This window comes from Staurois parvus, unplaced genomic scaffold (genome assembly GCF_062004578.1).
Source record: "Staurois parvus isolate SC_StPar_1 unplaced genomic scaffold, SC_StPar_1.0 ptg000058l, whole genome shotgun sequence".
Classification (NCBI taxonomy): Eukaryota; Metazoa; Chordata; class Amphibia; order Anura; family Ranidae; genus Staurois; species Staurois parvus.
This window is the reverse complement of record NW_028317854.1, coordinates 12,801,686-12,820,497: the sequence shown is the minus strand read 5'-3', so window position 1 is coordinate 12,820,497 and position 18,812 is coordinate 12,801,686. Positions and strand designations below refer to the sequence as shown.

Sequence of the window (18,812 nt, the reverse complement as noted above, 5' to 3'; positions counted from 1 at the left end):
AAGTTTGATCCTGCCTTCTCTGATCCTCCCCTTCTACTGTCCCCAATATACTGTATCTCCTGATAGAACAGAGACTTGGAAGTGAGGTGCACATGCTTAGTTTGGTGTGTATTGCTAGAGAATTGTTTTTTTCTAGGGAGGGTGCATGTGATCAGCACAGGGCCAATCAGCACTGTCCAGAAAGAGGGTGAGGGGGTCCTGCAGCCTCATATGTGAGAATGAAAACTCCTTCTACAAGTTGTACAGTGACAATTTTTTTCGTAGCAGAGAATAAAAAGAAACCACCTTTTTCTCTCAGCAGGATAATTCTCAGTAGTAAAAATATAACATTCCACTTTAGACGCTAACTTATGAGATGAGAGGGTGTCCAGAAAAGTTTAAAAACACACCACAGGGGTCATGTAGCCTCATGGGACAATCAAAGGAGAATGAAAACTCCTCCTACAAGCTTTACCCAGTGCTCTGCTGGACACTGATAGAAGTCACAAGACTGCTCTAACTGCTGATGAGAAAAGGTATTCAGTAGTTTATACTTACTAAAATAATTGTATTCCCATGTTCTGTGTACTGTGGGAGACCAGATATAGTGAATGCAGGGTCCTGGGTTTAGTAACACTTTATTTATAAGACTGCTCATCACCAGTGGTCAGTTGTGAGTATTATCATAACCAGGTCACTTTATCATTCTTTTCTCTAAGCCCCTTTTCACACAATTGGTTCAATCAGGTCCGTCTGTCAGTTTTTCAGGCAGACCTGATCAGACAGTCCATTCACCCCTATGGACCAGCGGGTGAAAACGGACTTGTGTCCAATTACACCTGCCTACCTCTGATCCGCTAAAAAAAAAAAATTGAAGGGATTCTGCCCTCTTTTGTTTAGGTGGATTGGATCGAAGGGTAGTCGGATACGGACAGACAGTGGAGTCCATTTACACCCGGCCGCACATACGACAGAGCAGGCTCTGTCCGTGTCCTCTCTGTATAAACTGAGTGGACACAGACCTATGATCTACGAATAAAAGTGCTGCTGTGCTCAAAAGGTGCTTCTCTTACCGGATCAAATTGATCTCCAACTATAGAGATCAAGTGAGCAGATTGTGTCCAAACTCCACCCTGACACTCTTAATGACAGATCCAAGGAGGGTGGAAGGATACAGCAAACCAATGCATGTTCACACCAGGAACCGGCTTAACAATCCCTCCATGATCCTGTATAATTTTATTTCTTATTAGCCCCACTCTTCAGATCAGAATGAAATGTACCTGATCTTGCAGCCTCCTGGGATACTTGCATCACATAAAGGCTGCAAGATTGGCACACAAAGCGACCTAATGCATTATTGGAGCTGGCTGCCCACACACAGAAATGGCAGAAGCTGGACCAAGTTGACGGCGAGGGACTCTCTCTGTGGAACCAAGACAGTGAATCTGAGCAGCTGGACAATGCTGGATTTGATGTGCATGTGAGTATGTGCTTTGAAGAGCACTACAGGCAAGTTGAGAAGAAACATGGATGTGGGTGGAGTTTAGTACCATTTTTAAAAGTGACACTAAATATTTTTATTCTCCAAAATAATTCATACACACATACTGCTTAATGACCTTGTAATCTGTTTTTTAATTTTTTTACTTTTTTTTTTTTTTTTTTTTTTTTTTTTTTTTTTTTTTTTTTTAGTGGTTCAGCATCCCTAACCAGCATCTTCTACTGGGCTTCTTCCCAGTCTTCGGCTGTGGCCACCTTTTTTATTCACAGCCCTGTGCCTGAATGTAAACTCAGCTGCACATGTGCAGCTCAGTGTACATTCCATAGAAGACTTTGGTAGACAGGTAGGTGTCTTTTTATTGCAGATGAGGCATTGCATGTTTCTTCTGCAATAAAGTTCCTGTCTGCTCACAGCTTTTGAAAGGTGGACTTTAGTTCAGCTCTAAATTAGTGATTTCAGTTCTGCTTTAACCTTCATGTTGTGTCTAAGCACAATCTGTAACTCTGCTATTGACAATTCAGAGCTGGGCCTTTTAGCCTTTCTGCTGTTAGCCCACAAAGACCACAAATTTGTTTGACAGATCCTTTCTGGGTTCCAGACTCTAAGTCAAAAGTAGGACTTTGGACTAAAGTGGAATAGACTCCCTCAAGAGTTGGTTCTGGCCAGCTCAGTGGATTGCTTTATAAAAGGCCTCTGGATTCTTTCCTAGATACACAGAATATAACTGGATACTAACATTTATAGGTAAAGTTGATCCAGGGAATATCCGATTGCCTCTCGGGGGATCAGGAAGGAATATTTTCCCATGCAGGAGCAAATTGGATCAAGCTTCGCTGTTTTTTTTTTTTTTGCCTTCCTCTGGATCGACTGTGGGTGTAGGATTATAACTTTTTTTTGGTTGAACTGGATGGACCTGTCCTTTTTTTTTTTTTTTTTTTTTTTTTTTTTTTTTTTTTTTTTTTTTTTTTTTTTTTTTTTTTTTTCAGCCAGACTAACTATGTAACTAATGTAAGTGTACTTAAACCAAAAATAAAATAATCCAGCCACTACTACATCTAAGGACTGGGGGAAACTTACTAAAACTGGAGCACTCAGAATCTGGTGTAGCTGTGCATGGTAAATCAGCTACTAACTTCAGCTTGTTCAGTTAAAGTGTTACTAAACCCAGGACCCTGCATTCACGATATCTGGCCTCCCACAGTACACAGAACATGGAAATGCAATTATTTTAGTAAATCTGAACTTCCACCCCACCTTCTCTATTCATATGAACTCCCTTAATAAACTTGCTGAGCTCATGGTTTATGGAGCATTTTGTTACACACTAAAGAATTTTTACATTGAGCAGTGTTGACAAATCCTGATTTACCTGTTCCCATGGTAACTGGAAAAAGTCACTGCCACACTGTGTGCGTTGCATGGAAGCAGGAGCCATATGAGAAGTACAAAGGTAATCAGATTCTGTTTATTTGGCAGTGTATACAAATAGGTCTGACTGAGGGAGTTTTTAATAATTACTGTTCTACTTGCTCACTATAAGGCGTAGCATATTCATTAAACCATATACCGCCAACAATGACACTAGAGATTCATTAAGAGGGGATTCTGTTAAGGGAGCTCTACATGTGGTTGCTTGATAGAGTTTACAGAGCTGTAAATATGGCTTCTATAGGGGTGTTAAGAAAGCTTAAAGCGGAACTTCACCCAAAAGGAGAAGTTCCACTTTTCTGCCTCCAACTCCCCCTGCCCACCCACACACCCCTTTTGGACACATTTGTTTTTGGGGAGGGGGGTAGAGTGGGTACCTAGTTTATCCTAGGTGCTCCAAGTGGGAGTTCGCTCCCTTCTTTGTCCGCAGCCTTCTGGAACACATCACAGGTGCCAGAAGAGGGACCATTCACAAAGTGCAGCGTGGCTCATGCACATGCAGTGGGAGGCCTGCTGTGTAGCCACAGCCAGCTTCCCTTAGAAAACATGCCTAGAACCCAAAGACCAATTGAAAAACTGGCCCAAGCTCCAGTATTTGTAGCTGCTGACTTTTAATTTTTTTTTTTTTTTTTTGGAAAGACTGAAGCTCATCTTTTATATGGCTGACGGTGAGGGTCAAGAGCTACTGTACACTCATTGGCTACTTTATTAGGTACACCTGTTCAATTGCTTGGTAACACAAATTGCTAATTGGCCAACTCAATGCATTTAGACATCTAGATGTGGCGAAGACTACTTGCTGAAGTTCAGACAGAGTATCAGAATGGGGAAGAAAGGGGATTTAAGTGACTTTAAACATGGCATGGTTGTTGGTGTCAGTTGGGATGGTCTGAGTATTTCAAATTCTGATCTACAGGAATTTTCACGCACAACCATCTCTAGGGTTTACAGCTAGTGGTCCGAAGAAGAGAAAATATCCAGTGAGCAGCAGTTGTGTGGATGAAAATGCCTTGTTGATATCAGAGGAGAATGGGCACACTGGTTGCTGCAACATTCAGATGGTAGGGTCAGAATTTGGCATAAACAACATGAAAGCACGGACCTATCCTGCCTTGTATCAACGATTCAGGCTGGTGGTGGTGGTGGGTGTGTAATTGTGAGCAGCAATTGTGTGGTGTGTGGATGAAAATGCCTTGTTGATGTCAGAAGAGAATGTGCAGACTGGTTGCTGTGGCATTCAGATGGTAGGGACAGAATTTGGTGTAAATTAAGAAAGCATGGATCCATCCTGCCTTGTAGCAACAGTTCTGGCTGGTGGTGTAATGGTGTGGGCGATATTTTCTTGACACTAGCAAGGTGTACCTGATAAAGTGGCCAGTCCATGTATAGCTATGGCTGCAATGGGTGGTTTAAAAATTGCACATATATGGCTGCTTTTGGAATCTGGTTAAAACTGTATATATGCATGTTGGGGAATGGGGTGCCTATATCTGGTGTGTGCCTAGCAAGGGGGTTAAAAGAAATGCATACATGGAAGCAGTAGGGTAATAGGAACTGCATGTCAGATTAAAGCATATTGTAGTTGGCTCGTATCTTTCAGAACTGGCTTCTAGATTTTAGGTTTGTTCAGACCTGCAATAAAGTTTTGAGATCTCTTTTGCATTTCTTAACACATTCTAAATCCTATGAGCAACCTAAGTATACTCATAGACCCAATGGATTATTTAAGTCTTCATATCATGTAATATCTTTGTGGTTTAATTAAAATTTCCTGTGTGGGTTTTTTTTTCACTACTTACTCAATTATTCCTTCTACCATAGGTGTACGCAGCCTATTGCATTAGGATGTGCACCCTGAAGCTCAAACGTGTGTGTGTGTGTGTAGTTGTGTTCAAAATAATAGCAGTCAGACATCACTAACCTGATCAATCACGGTTTTTGGTAGAAATTATATTTCTACATGGCAAATAATTTACTAGCAGGTGTAGTAGAGTAATAGAAATCCAACAGACCCAACAGTCATGACATGCATGCTGCTGATTCTGTGTAATTGAATCACTCATTGACAGGGGCATGTTCAAAATAATAGCAGTGTGGCATTCTATTAGTGAGGTCATTCATTCTTTGAAAAACCGGTGGCAATTATTGCCCTTATTTAAGGAAGGAAGGCAGCAAATGTTGTACATGCTGGTTACAGTGCATTTCTCTCTGAAATTCTGAGGAAAATGGGTCGTTCCATACATTGTTCAGAAGAACAGCGTACCTTGATTAAAAAGTTGATTGGAGAGGGGAAAACATATAAAGAAGTGCAGAAAATGATAGGCTGCTCAGCTAAAATGATCGCAATTGCTTTAAAATGGCAACCAAAACCTGAAAGACGTGGAAGAAAGCGAAAAACTACCATTCGAATGGATAGAAGAATAGCCAAATGGAAAGGACTTAGCCAACAATCGGCTCCAAGAAGATCAAAGAAGGTCTAAAGTTACCTGTGAGTACTGTTACAATTAGAAGACGCCTATCTGAAGCCAAGCTATCTGCAAGAAGCCCCCGCAAAGTCCCACTGTTGGAAAAAAAGACGTGCTGAAGAGGTTACAATTTGCCGAAGAGCACATTGACTGGCCTAAAGAGAAATGGCGCAACATTTTGTGGACTGATTGTTCTTTTTGGGTCTAGTGGCCGGAGACAGTTTTTCAGACGACCCCCAAACACTGAATTCAAGCCACAGTACACTGTGAAGACAGTGAAGCATGGTTGCGCAAGCATCATGATATGGGGATGTTTCTCATACTACGGTGTTGGGCCTACTTATCGCATACCAGGGATCATGGATCAGTTTGAATACATCAGAATACTTGAAGAGGTCATGCTGCCTTATGCTGAAGAGGAAATGTCCTTGAAATGGGTGTTCCAACAAGACAACGACCCCAAACACACAAGTAAACGTGCAACATCTTGGTTCCAGACCAACAAGATTGACGTTATGGAGTGGCCAGCCCAATCCCCGGATCTTAATCCAATAGAAAACTTGTGGGGTGACATCAAAAATGCAGTTTCTGAGGCAAAACCAAGAAATAGAGAAGAACTGTGGAATGTAGTCCAATCATCCTGGGCTGGAATACCTGTTCACAGGTGCTAGAAGCTGGTTGACTCCATGCAACACAGATGTACAGCAGTTCTCAGAAACAGTGCTTACACAACTAAATATTCATTAAGTGATTCAAAGGAAAGCAAAATCTTCAAACATTTTTCAGTTTATATAGTGAATGTTTGAGTTTGTAAAGAAGAATACAAACACTGCTATTTGTTTTTTTTTTTTTTTTTTGAACAGTCTAATATTCACTTTCCTTTAATTTATTTTAGAGGAACACAAATTTGATATATTTTTCTTCATGTTTTTTGTTTTGGAATAGAATGTGTAGTGTTCTCAATGCATTTGTGTGTATGGAAATAAAAGCTATTAGATTTTGAGCTTTATTCACTTTTTTCAACACACTGCTATTATTTTGAACACAACTGTGTGTGTGATTGATATATATATATATATATATATATAAATAATGTTACACATATTCACCTGTTTAGTGGTTAGCACTTCTGTCTAGCAGCACTAGGGTAGCTAGTTCAAATCCCAACCACGGCACTACCTGCCGAGAGTTTGCATGTTGCCTGCATGGGTTTCCTCCTAGGCACTCCAGTTTCCTAACACTCTCCAAAGACATGGTGGTAGGTTAATTGGCTCCTGTTTTATGTTGGCCCTAGAGAGTTGGGGACCTTAGATTGTAAAGCTCCTTGAGGGCAGGGACTGATATAAATTTGCAGAGGTCTTTGCAGAGGTCCCATGATACTAGCTTTCCAAACAATCTGGGAGCTTGGCTTATGGTCATGTGAGCTCCTGCCAGGTGTCCTGATTGGTTGTAAAGCCAGTACCACTCTTCCTTGTGGCACTCTGCTGGTCAGAGAAGATCTTTCTAATTTTCCCACTGACACATTATCTCCCTGCCTGCAGGTTCAGAGTGAAAGAAGTGCTTCCACTTTTGTAAACAGAGCCATTCCATTGGAGATCTTACCAAGTTCCCTGCCGACACAGTGAAAGAAGTGCGGAAGTAGTTTTCTAATTGCAGAGCAGGTCAGTAGGAGACTATTCCCATCTCTCTGCCAGCCCAGTGAAAAAACTGCGGATGCATTTCTCTTATGGCAGAGCCAGTCATTGGGAGACCTTTCCCATCTCCCTGCTAGCATACAGAGTGATATGCTAATGCACACGGGGTGATAAGGGTGTGCCCAGACACACTCCATGTGCATGCCTGTGCATCCTACTATACTCGGCTTAATATACACTGAAGGCTGAACTACTATTGCCAGAGCGGTTGTAGTGGAATACTGTTCTCTGCATTCTGGGGTACAGGGTTTGACAATATAGTATAGCTACTGTGCTATGAGTTTTAGAACTCAACACATATATTTGAAGTAAATACAAAACTATTCCACTAAGCCAAAATACAACAGAAGAAAGAAAAGTTCCCCTACCCACATTGGAATTGTTTTGACATTCTTAGAAGTTGTGTGTAAACAGTGGTTTAGTTTTTGTTGTTAATGTTGTGAACATAGCTACCCATCAGATTAACAGAGTAGAGTCTTTGTTCAATGTTTACAGGTAACAGTCCTCGATACTGATAATTCAATTTACACAAAATCCTTTCTTACCACGTGCTGGCAATCTGAGTCAAACAGATCAATCAGTCCAGGCAGTGATGCCAGGACAATGTAGGCTTTATTAATTACATATTGGCCCTTCTATTACTTAAAACTGCAGTGCCAATGATGTGGTCCTATACCATGGAATGGAGAACGCAAACTAATTTGTACTGTGGACTTAAGTGTCCATCTCTGACTGGTCCACAGCTTTTATGCTAATACCTGTCACACTGAGGAGTTTTTGAAGCATTTGTGTTTAAAAAAAAGCTTCCATATGTTTGTGAATGTATATACAGTATCTAACAGAAGTGAGTACACCCCTCACATTTTTGTAAATATTTTATTATATCTTTTCATGTGACAGCACTGAAGAAATTACACTTTGCTACAATGTAAAGTAGTGGGTGTACAGCTTGTATAACAGTGTAAATTTGCTGTCCCCTCAAAATAACTTAACACACAGCCATTAATATCTAAATCACTGGCAACAAAAGTGAGTACACCCCTAAGTGAAAATGTCCAAATTGGGCCCAAAGTGTCAATATTTTGTGTGGCCACCATTATTTTCCAGTACTTCCTTAAGCCTCTTGGGTATGGAGTTCACAGGTTGCCACTGGAGTCCTCTTCTACTCCTCCATGACAACATCACGGAGCTGGTGGATGTTAGAGACCTTGCACTCCTCCACCTTCCATTTGAGGATGTCCCACAGATGCTCAATAGGGTTTAGGTCTGGAGACATGCTTCCATCAACTTTACCCTCAGCTTCTTTAGCAAGGCAGTGGTCATCTTGGAGGTGTGTTTGGGGTCGTTCTCATGCTGGAATACTGCCCTGCGGCCCAGTCTCTGAAGGGAGGGGATCATGCTCTTCAGTATGTCACTGTACATGATGGCATTCATGGTTCTGTACTGTGTATATATACAATATAAGAACATATACTGTTTTAGTGTTCCATCTCTGCAAATTCTGAGGATCTCATGCTCTACTTGCCTCTACGCTGTAGCTCTCATTGTGGGTTTTGACACATTTGCTTTTGCTCTTTTGTGGTTAACTGATAGCTCTACTGTAATTCATCAGTTGGAAGCAGCAGTTTCGATCTTCCATGCATCAGATGTGCAGTGTAGTACTGCGTATATAACCTCCTTTGCAAAGCTGCACTCATTTTACATAGGTTCCCTCCTTTATGCTTTGAAAAAATACTATCTGAAAAAGTTATCTCCTCTAAACCGATGTGTGAAAGGTTGTACATTGCTTCATGATAGGGACTTAAAGTATATAAAAGCCATATACGGTGGTAGACTTTTGAGCAAACGTCTGTATGAATATCATATGAAAAGTCTTAAAACATTTGATTGCTAAAAATTTTTAACTACTTTCAAAAACAACATTCATAAAGCTAACAAAAACCACATACACTGTTAGAAATTTGTTTGAGAAAAATGTAGCATCCTACTCCTTCAAATTTTCTCATCACAGCAGTTAAAAACAAATGTTGATTTGACCCCACTAATGATTTGAAATTTTTTGTTTTAAGAACATTTGTTTTTCTAACAAAAATCTGCTACTGATATAGCCAGCTTTACTTAAAGTGGTTGTAAAGGCTGAAGGTTTTTTACCTTCGTGCATTCTATGCACGAAGGTAAAAACCTTCTGTGTGCAGCAGTGCCCCCAGCCCCCTCAATAGTTACCTGAGCCTCATCGCAATCCAGCAATGTGAATGACAGCCTTGGCTGTTCTGGGTCTCTGCCTCCTCATTGGCTGAGACAACAAGCGGGAGCCAATGTCAATCACAGCCAGTCAACCAATGAGGAAAGAGGGGGCAGGGCCAAGCCACGGCTCCATGTGTGAATGGACAAATGGTGCAGCGGGTGCCCCCATAGCAAGCTGCTTGCTGTGGGGGCACTTGACGGACAGGAGAAGCCAGGAGAGCCTAGGGGGGACCTGAGAAGAGGAGGATCCGGGCTCCTCTGTGCAAAACCAATGCACACAGCAGGTAAGTATAGATTTTTTTTTTTTTTTTGGAAAATAAAACATAGGAACCTTTAGAATCGCTTTAAGAAAAGTATGGCCAAAGCCTTTTTGGCTGTACTTCTGTTGTGGGGCACAGGAGTACTCTTACTTCCACTCTACTGTGACCCAGAGTCAGTTTTTGCCTGCTCGGAGGTGATGGGAAAGAGTCAGACAAGGTTCCCCAGGGTTGGCCTGGATGGAGTTGGGCTGAAGCTACTGTCACCTATCACATGCTGAGCTTGTATGGTGTGTGTGGTGGCTGATAATTTTTTTTTTTTTTCCTCTCCGTGTTCTGTGGATTTCATGGAGTCAGGGTGGACTCTGAGCCTTACCTGCCTGCCTTAGTGGAATACGCTGAATAGAGGACATAGATACCGGAGCAGAGACCCTAAAGTCGGTTTGGGTTCACAAGCAGGCTCCTATGAAACTGTGAGTGAGATCTCAGTATAGGTAGTCCATTTCTCGCTTTTATTTCATAATGAAACCAAGTATAGGTATGAAACCTTCTGATAACTTGTGTAGGAACATTAAACACTTGGAAGTTCCCTACTTCTTCAGCCAAGTCTATGGTGTATGCCATGAAATCACTAGTAGGCGTTAATGAATTGAATTACCTTTTAACCGCACATAAAACAATGCATAGAATATTGTTTACTAACCCTGCAAGCTGACAATCAGTCCCATTCCCTATATCTATCTAGCTAACTGATGCTTGTTTGCAAAGAATACAATGTTTGGATAATATGTAGTAATTAGCTGTCACACATCTAGGAGTCCTGTCAGCTGGAAGAAATATTTTGCATGCCTAACCTGGTTTGTAAACTCTACCCTTGGCAGCACTAACAAGCAGTGAAGAGGTTTTGACTGTAACATTATTATTATTGACTTACTGCTCAGAAAAATATTACACAAAGTATATGCAAACAAGGTCACCTAGAGAACGTCTCTACAGATTTTTTACATGCAAGGCTCTGATCAGGGCTTTTCTATGTTTGTCTTTTGTTCAAATTCTTTTCAACAAGGCTGCCGAAGTTTTCAAATGTGTGTCCTAAAACATTCAAGGTCTGTCGATTTACATGGCATAAACCTATGTAGATATTTTGATTGTTACAAAGCCGATTAATTCCATGCCCTGTACAAGTCCATGTTTTGCTGACATCAGGATGCACGGGTGTTGCGTGCATACCAGCGCCGGAAGTACCTTAGATGTCTATTGGGATCTTCCATTGCAGAGAGAGCCGCTGTGTCCCAGTGTGACATCCGCAGCACCGAATTCACTTAGTATGAGTTTGAGCACATGCGCCCGTATGGATGTCACATTGGGAGTACATGCAGCCATGTATCCCAATAGACCCCTTGCATGGGGGTGCATGCAACACCTGTGCATACCCTCTACTTCCAAAACACAGCACTGCATGGGACTTCGAATTGATGATTCATGTCATCGTGGCCTAAAAGTCTATTCAAAGAGGTTTATTTACTATTATTATTATTATTATTATTATTATTATACAGTATTTATAAAGCGCCAATAGTTCGCTCAGCGCTGTACATTACAAAGGGAGACAGAACATGTGACAGAACAATACCAATACAATGCAAAACATGAGGGGATCAAGGGCCCTGCTCTTTCGAGCTTACAATCTAGGAGGGAGGGGGTGGTGGCACAGGAGGAGATAGCTGTGGGGGATGGAGTGGTAGGAAGAGTGGAGGAGGTCGGCAAGTTAGCAGGGGGTGGGGTAGGCTTCCCTGAAGAGATGGGTTTTCAGGGTGCGCCTAAAGGAGAGGAGAGTAGGTGATAATCTGATGGGTTGGGGCAGGGAGTTCCAGAGGATGGGTGACACCCTGGAGAAGTCCTGGAGGCGGGCATGGGAGGAGGAGACCAGGGAACTAGAGAGAAGGAGGTCCTGTGAGGAGCGGAGTGTGCGTGCTGGGCGGTACTTGGATATTAGGTCAGTGATGTAGTTCGGGGCAGTATGGTGGACAGCTTTGTACGTCAGCGTTAGGATTTTGAATTTGATCCGTTGCGCAATCGGAAGCCAGTGGAGGGATTGGCAGAGGGGGGTGGCGGAGACAGAGCGGTTGGAAAGGTGAATGAGTCTGGCAGCCGTGTTCAGGATGGACTGAAGAGGGGATAGCCAGCAGCGCGGCAGGCCAGTGAGGAGGGAGTTGCAGTAGTCGAGTCGTGATATGATGAGGGACTGGATGAGCTGTTTAGTGGTTTCTGGGGTTAGGAACGTGCGGATTTTGGCGATGTTGCGGAGGTGGAGTCTGCACGAGTTTGTTAAAGATTGGACTTGGGGCTGGAAGGATAGGTTGGAGTCCAGAATGACACCCAGTACTCTGGCCTGCAGGGCGGGTTTGATGGTAGCGTTGTTGGATGTGACGAAGAAATCAATGGGGGGTGGTGTCCGGGCTGGGGGGAAGACAAGAAACTCTGTTTTGGAGAGGTTCAATTTAAGGAAGTGGAGCGACATCCAGTCTGATATGTCGCTCAGTAGGTGTGTGATTCGGGCTGAGACCAAGGGGGTGAGGTGGGGGGTTGAGAGATAGATTTGTGTGTCGTCGGCATAGAGGTGGTAGTTGAAGCCGTGAGAGTGTATGAGCTGGCCAAGGGAGGAGGTATAGATGGAGAAGAGAAGGGGCCCGAAGACAGAGCCTTGAGGGACCCCAACAGAGAGGGGGAGTGAGGGGGAGGTGGTAGCATTATAGGTAACGCTGAAAGAGCGTTGTGACAGGTAGGATGAGATCCAGGAGAGAGCAGAATCTCTGAGGCCGAGGGAGTGTAGTTTTTTGAGGAGGAGGGGGTGGTCGACTGTGTCGAAGGCCGCAGAGAGGTCAAGGAGTAGGAGCACTGAATAGTGTACTAAAACTGGAGTGTGAAAATCTGGTGCAGCTCTGTATAGAAACCATTCAGCTTCCAGCTTTTATTGCCAAAGCTTAAGTCCTCATGCACACTGGCTGTTTTTGGCTTTTGATGTTTTTTTTTCTACAGTCAGTAAACCCCCCAGCAGGTTATTCTATGTGTTATACAGACTGTAATCAACATTTTTGGCAGGGACATTTTATGGCTGGAAAAAAAAACCCAGGACTGGTGGGTTTCTAGAGGAGTTTTTTAGCTGTAAAAATTCTCTAACGCTGAAAAACGTGGTAAAACGCTACAAACCAGCATTTTGGGTGTTTATTTGACCAAGAAAAGCTTTTTTTATTTTTTTGTAAAAAAAAAAAAAAAACGCTAAAAACCGCAAACGCGGGGAAACTCCACTAAACACAGCTAAATGTTAATGCAAAAACACAAAAAAAAAGCTGAAAAACTTACGTTTTTAACGTGACTTTACACAGCTAATGTTGCCAGCGTTATCAAAACACCCAGTGTGCATGGAACCTAATTGAACAAGCTGAAGTTAGAAGTTGATTAGCTACCATGCACAGCTGCACCAGATTCTGAGTGCACCCGTTTTAGTAAATCTCCTCCAAAGTCTTGTCATTTTTTCTATTGCCATTTGCTCAGAGGCCTGTTACATTATGGAGCACAAGTGTCATTGATCAGTTTTTGTCTAGAATCACAATCGTGGTTACCCAGGGCCTTCACACCTGAGCTCCAGGTAGATTTAAAAACTGAAAACCAAAAAGTGTCATGTACCTGGCTCTGCCATGTGGGCAGCCATAAAGAAGAGAACCGGCACATTGAGATGTACTGTATATTCTTTAGCAATCCCATATCCATAGCTCCCAGCTGTCCCTGATTTCGAGGGACTGTTCCTCATTTGGGACAAAGTCCCTCTCTCCCTCTTTCATCCTTTATTTGTCCCTCATTTTGGTCTGACCTATATATTTGTATATAAAATGCACTACTTCTCTATCAAAAAGTGTTTTATGGTGCCAAACCTTTCATCTAATCTCTAAATTGCTGCATTTGAAAATTTCTAAAAGCCAATAAAAAGGAATAGTAATGGTTAAAAAAGCACTTGTGGGTTTAACCAATCATATTTATTTATATATATATATATATATTTATTTTTTTTTTATTTATTTTATTTTTTTTGTACAATTCTCTTTTTTAAGGGGGGTGAGGCAGGATTGTGTGTCTTATGCCTTCATACTTTTACTAATAGGTGTCCCTCATTCCCATCTTAATACAAAGTATCTTGTTCACAGAAAGATCCTAAGTAAAATGTTCTGCAAAGCCTTTGCATTTACACACAAATAGGCGTGTAAACGTGCATACATGTATACACTGGGAATATACCTCTTCATCCTCTTAGTTTCCAATGTTGCAATATATTTGCATTTTAGATTGTAAGCTGTAAGGCTTGGTTCACATATGTGCGGGTGGTGCCGCTGTGGATCCGCACAAAAATCCATCCAGCCGCACCACCCACACAGAAGAATGTGGACCCGCAGGTGGGTGCCATTAATTCTAATGGCACGCCGACTGCACTGGAAATCGCAACCGTACTGGGAATCAAGGTTCCCGTGCGGGCTGCATTTTCATCAGAAGTGCAGGGACTTCCCTGTGTGCCCCGGGGCACGGGAGTCCATTCAAATGAATGCGCTCTCGTGCCCACGCAAAATGCAACCCGCAGGAACATGGATATGTGAACCGGGGGTAAGGAGCAGGGCTCTCTGATTCCTCAAGTATTGAACTCTACTGTCTGCCCTCATGTTTTAAAGCGCTGTACAAACTATTGGCACCATATAAATCCTGTATAAATAATAATGTGCATAAATTACTCCACTCAAACCTAACATTTTCTATTTTTATTTTATGAACGGCTGTGAGTTCATTGCTGTATTACTGCTCTTTATGCAGCTCTGTAATTTTATATAGACAACAATGCACCTGTGTTCAAATTAGAATAGGAAAAAGTGTCTTTTTTTTTTTTTTTTTTTTTTTTTTGCCATGTGACGAGACCTGCAAGTGAATATAATAAGCTGACGAGGGTACTCCAAAACTTTGTACATTTGTTGGATTACGTTGCAGTGTATGGGAAAGTCTGTACACAGTTGCTTGTCTATGCAATTTGCTTTAATGTGGGCACTTTTCCCAAAGCCTGGGAAACCCTCCTGATCTTGCAGTGTAAAGATATTCACATTTTTGATGATGACTTCATATTTTCTCTGCATGCAAGCTGGCTCCCACTACCATGCCATCTGCCTGAGCGATGAGGGAAGGCTCACACGCCAATTATTCTTCTGTGAGTGTTTGTTAATAATATGGATGCTCTATGTGGGATTTAAGCAATTGTAGCTTTGCTGGATATAAATAACTTTTTATATTTGACTATAATAATAAGTTGTATACTTTTGAATAGGCGTGCTTAACACAGGAACATTCACACAATGCTTAATGTATAATCTAGAGAGCCTGCTACCTAGAAAGGACTATGATTTTTGGAGGTGGGATCAAATTAAAGTATCATTGCATTTAAAAGGCCTTTTTTTGCCAATGCTGGGCAAATAAAAAGTTCACTTTGCATCCCCTCCTCATCTTTCTATCACTCCCAAACCCACACCTGTTCTGGTTGTGAGTGAGCATGTGACCCACTCTCCTTCCTTGTGAAAGAACTGGGTGCTTTCTGATTGGCCCAGCATGGTCACATGGGACTGTAGAAAAAGCCTTGTGTAAGCTCAGATAAGTTAGTTTGGAGCTTACACCAGGCTTGTTGTCCCCACCTCACTCCTCCTGGTCTGAAGCCTAGTGCTTTGTTTCTCTGCCTGTAACCTTTATACTATCTACTATTATGATTCCTAATTGTATCTCACCCAGGGGCGGACTGACCATTTGGAAACTTGGCACTGCCCGAGGGCCCGGGGTCAGTAGGGGGCCCCATGAGATGCCCCTGATACCTTTTTCATAGGCTTTTTTGAGTGTGGCAAGGACACAGGGGCCCCATGAGTTGTCAGTCTACCCCTGATCTCACCACTAGTCTGATTTGCATTCACAATTCCTGGTCCGTCCCATTCCCTTACCTATTCCCAAACCTTTAGGGCTAATTCACACTACATGCGTTTTTTCAGTTGCTTTTTTTCCTGCATCCAAAACACGCAGAAAGAAGGTTATGTGGTTGTCAATGTCATAGTTCACATCAGTGCTTGCAGTTCCAGTGCGTGAAAAAGTAGAACAGGTTTCATTTTTTCTTCACATAACTGTACTGTAACGCTGTAAAACGCACTGGAATGCACCAAAAACGCTCTGGAATGTACATGTCCCTAATTAAAGAAAAAGAGGGGGAAAAATTAACTGGAATGCAAAAAAACACACCGGAACACGCTAAAAATGCTTCACAAATTTGCATGCAAAAATCCGGAACACATCTAGAATGCGTTTTCTATAGTGTGAACCGGCCCTTAGGACTTGTTAACACCATTTGTGGTGCAGAAATCATGCATAAGCATGCATTTTGCTGCACAGCAAAGAAACACAATGCCCTTTGCAGATGTGTGCAGGTACCATAAATACTTACCTTACATGTTACCACACTACTGTGCGGTTAGGTGCAACACACTTTTAAAATAATATGTCTGCAGTATTTTTGCATGTTCCTACACGTTAGGAAGCCCATTGAAATTGGTAGGCTGAGGGAAAAAAAATTGTCAAAAATGCCCCATTCACACAGGTCCTCTGGCCTGTACAGCATGAATGAGTGGGTTGTTCATGTGGCTGGAGCCACCTGTTACACTATGGGGACACAGCAGCTGTATGAACACAGGTTTTAATCTGACAGGTGTGAAGGCGTGGGGAAGTGGCCCTGAATGCTCACTGTCTGTGTTCAGGGCTGTACACCTGCACCCATATGCTTGTCAAATTAGGACCTGCAGCATTTCCATAGTATAACATAGGTTGCCTGCAAATGGCGACAGCCACAAAAACAAACCACTGATTCCCACTCCTACAGGCCAAAGCACCCATGGGAATGAGCCCCAAGACCTCAATTACACACAGCTTTATTTATGAATTCAGTACAGTTTTATCATTTAGATTTCACAGGAATTTGGTTGGGATTGTGTCCATTAATAATGTTTTTAGTGTATTTTTACCATAAATATAATTTGGATATTTTCTCTGGTGGTGGAGGGGGGGCTCTGTCAGGTAGGCTGTACGGGGCCCCGTGATATCTAACAGCGGCCCTGTCTGCCGGGCACAAACTTAAAATGGAACTTCACTCATCTACTGCCACATTTGGCTCTTTTTGGGGGGGAGCAGGTATCTGATTCGAAGTGGGAGTAGGTACCTGTCAAATCCAGACACACCGTGGCAATCTAAGCCGGAAGTTCGCCCCTTCCAGTCCCAGCCTTCTGGGACACTTCATAGTTCCAGGACATCGCTGGATCCCTGGACAGGTAAGTGTCCTTATATTAAAAGTCAGCAGTAACAGGTTTTGTAGCTGTTGACTTTTAATTTTTTGGGGGGAGCCTGGAGACCCGCTTTAATGGCCAGGGATGCTTAAAAAGAAAACAAATTGGACATCCGTCCTATTCAGCTCCGTCTAGGAGGGGTAGCTGCACATGGATCCCCTGCTTGTTACAGATCTTTACAATAAACCCTCTTTCAAAGACCTCTCAATATGCGTGTCATTTAAAGGTGGGTTTTTAATTGATATTTTCTTAGTCTGAATTAGTTTGGTTTGTGTTAGGGTTGCACCGATACTCTGTTTTTATCGGCAAGTACGAGATACTTTTGGTCTAGTACTCACCATTACCGATTACCGATACTTTGCAGAGTGATTTGCGTTAATGGATGCAAATTGCACCGCAAAGAATAACATGCGATTTAAACAGGACTGTGATTCCTGTTAAAATCACATGCAGTTTCTCCACTTCTGTGTGACCCCAAGCTTGTCATAGCCAGATGTCACACAGGAGCAGTGCAGGAAACCTCCCTGCAGGTATCCCATGCTGAGTCTCAGTAGTTGGAGAGAAAGTGGCAGGGATTTGAAATCCTCACTATTTTCTTTCCTCTCCTTGTAGTGATGACCGTTCGGGCTAGAGGACTTTTGATTGGTCAGCACCATCACATGGACGGTGCCGACCAATCAAATGCCATCCAGCCCGAACTATCATCACTGCAAGGAGTGGAAAAAAAGTGGCAGGGATTTCAAATTCCCACCGCTTTCTCTCCTACCACTGAGACTCAGTATGGGGGATGCCTGCAGGGAGGTTTCCCCGCACTGCTCCTGTGTGACCTCGGGCTATGACAAGCTTGGGTTCACATGAGCAGTGGAGAAACCGCGTGCAATTTGGACAGGAATCGCCTTGCTGTTTAAATCGCATGCTAATCTTTGCGGTGCAATTTGCATCCATTAACCCAAATTGGCTTGCAAAGTATTGGTTAAGGTATCAGGAGTATTTTCATGAGTACGAGTACTCCTTAAAATAGTCTGTATTGGTGCATCCCTAGTTTGTGTACTTATAAACATTAGAGAACTAACCCAAATAAAAGGTTTTTTTTTATGGTACATAATGTTTCTTTTAGAATGTACTATACTTGATACATTTTCTGTTTTTATTCTTTTATGAAGCTGTGCACAATATTTTAACATGACTCCTACCTGTCCTTGCAGGCACCAACAGATCAGAACAACCGTCCACCACAGATAAGAAAAGATGACTATGAAAAAATGGGGACACTCTTTGGTGAACTCAATAAAATTCTTCTGGAGACTGGCTTTTCTCGGATGTATTTTGGTGAAAGGACTGTGGAACCCGTTCTCATAATATTTTTTGGAGTAATGCTTTGGTTCCTTGGCATACAAGCTCTAGGACTGGTGTCTCTTCTATGCATTGTTATTATACATATACAGTAAGGTGACACATGACTGTGTCAATGGCTGATTTTATGTGACATTATATTTAAAAATGTACTTTATCTCAAAGATTATGGCACAAGCAATATTTTCAATTTTAAAAAGTTGTCCGTTACCTATTGTTACATAGTTTTTCATTGCACTATTTAAAAAAAATAAATATGGAAGTTTGGATTTTATATTTTCAGATCTTGAATTTACAGGTGTTGCCATTGATTCACATGTACATTACTTATACAATATATTTGATATATGACGTGGTTTACTTCAATAAGGTTTATGTTCTAAACAAGAAAGATGTATTGACCAGTCCCTTGGATGAGGTAGCTACATCAGTTTTTTTTTTTTTTTTTTTGTTTTTTTTTTTTTTTTTTTTTTCTTTTTTTAGAC

The 18,812-nt window shown here is 42.0% G+C and overlaps 1 protein-coding gene across 1 annotated transcript in view; it reads left to right on the top strand.

Annotated features, from left to right (window-relative positions):
* Positions 1–18,601, top strand: part of FAM241A (family with sequence similarity 241 member A) — a 49,245-nt gene extending 30,644 nt beyond the window's left edge. The window contains exon 2 of the mRNA XM_089668522.1: positions 18,180–18,601. Within this exon, the coding sequence (XP_089524648.1) occupies positions 18,180–18,422 (243 nt within the window). The 3' untranslated portion in view covers positions 18,423–18,601. The remainder of the gene's footprint in view (positions 1–18,179) is intronic.
* Positions 18,602–18,812: the final 211 nt, after the last annotated feature.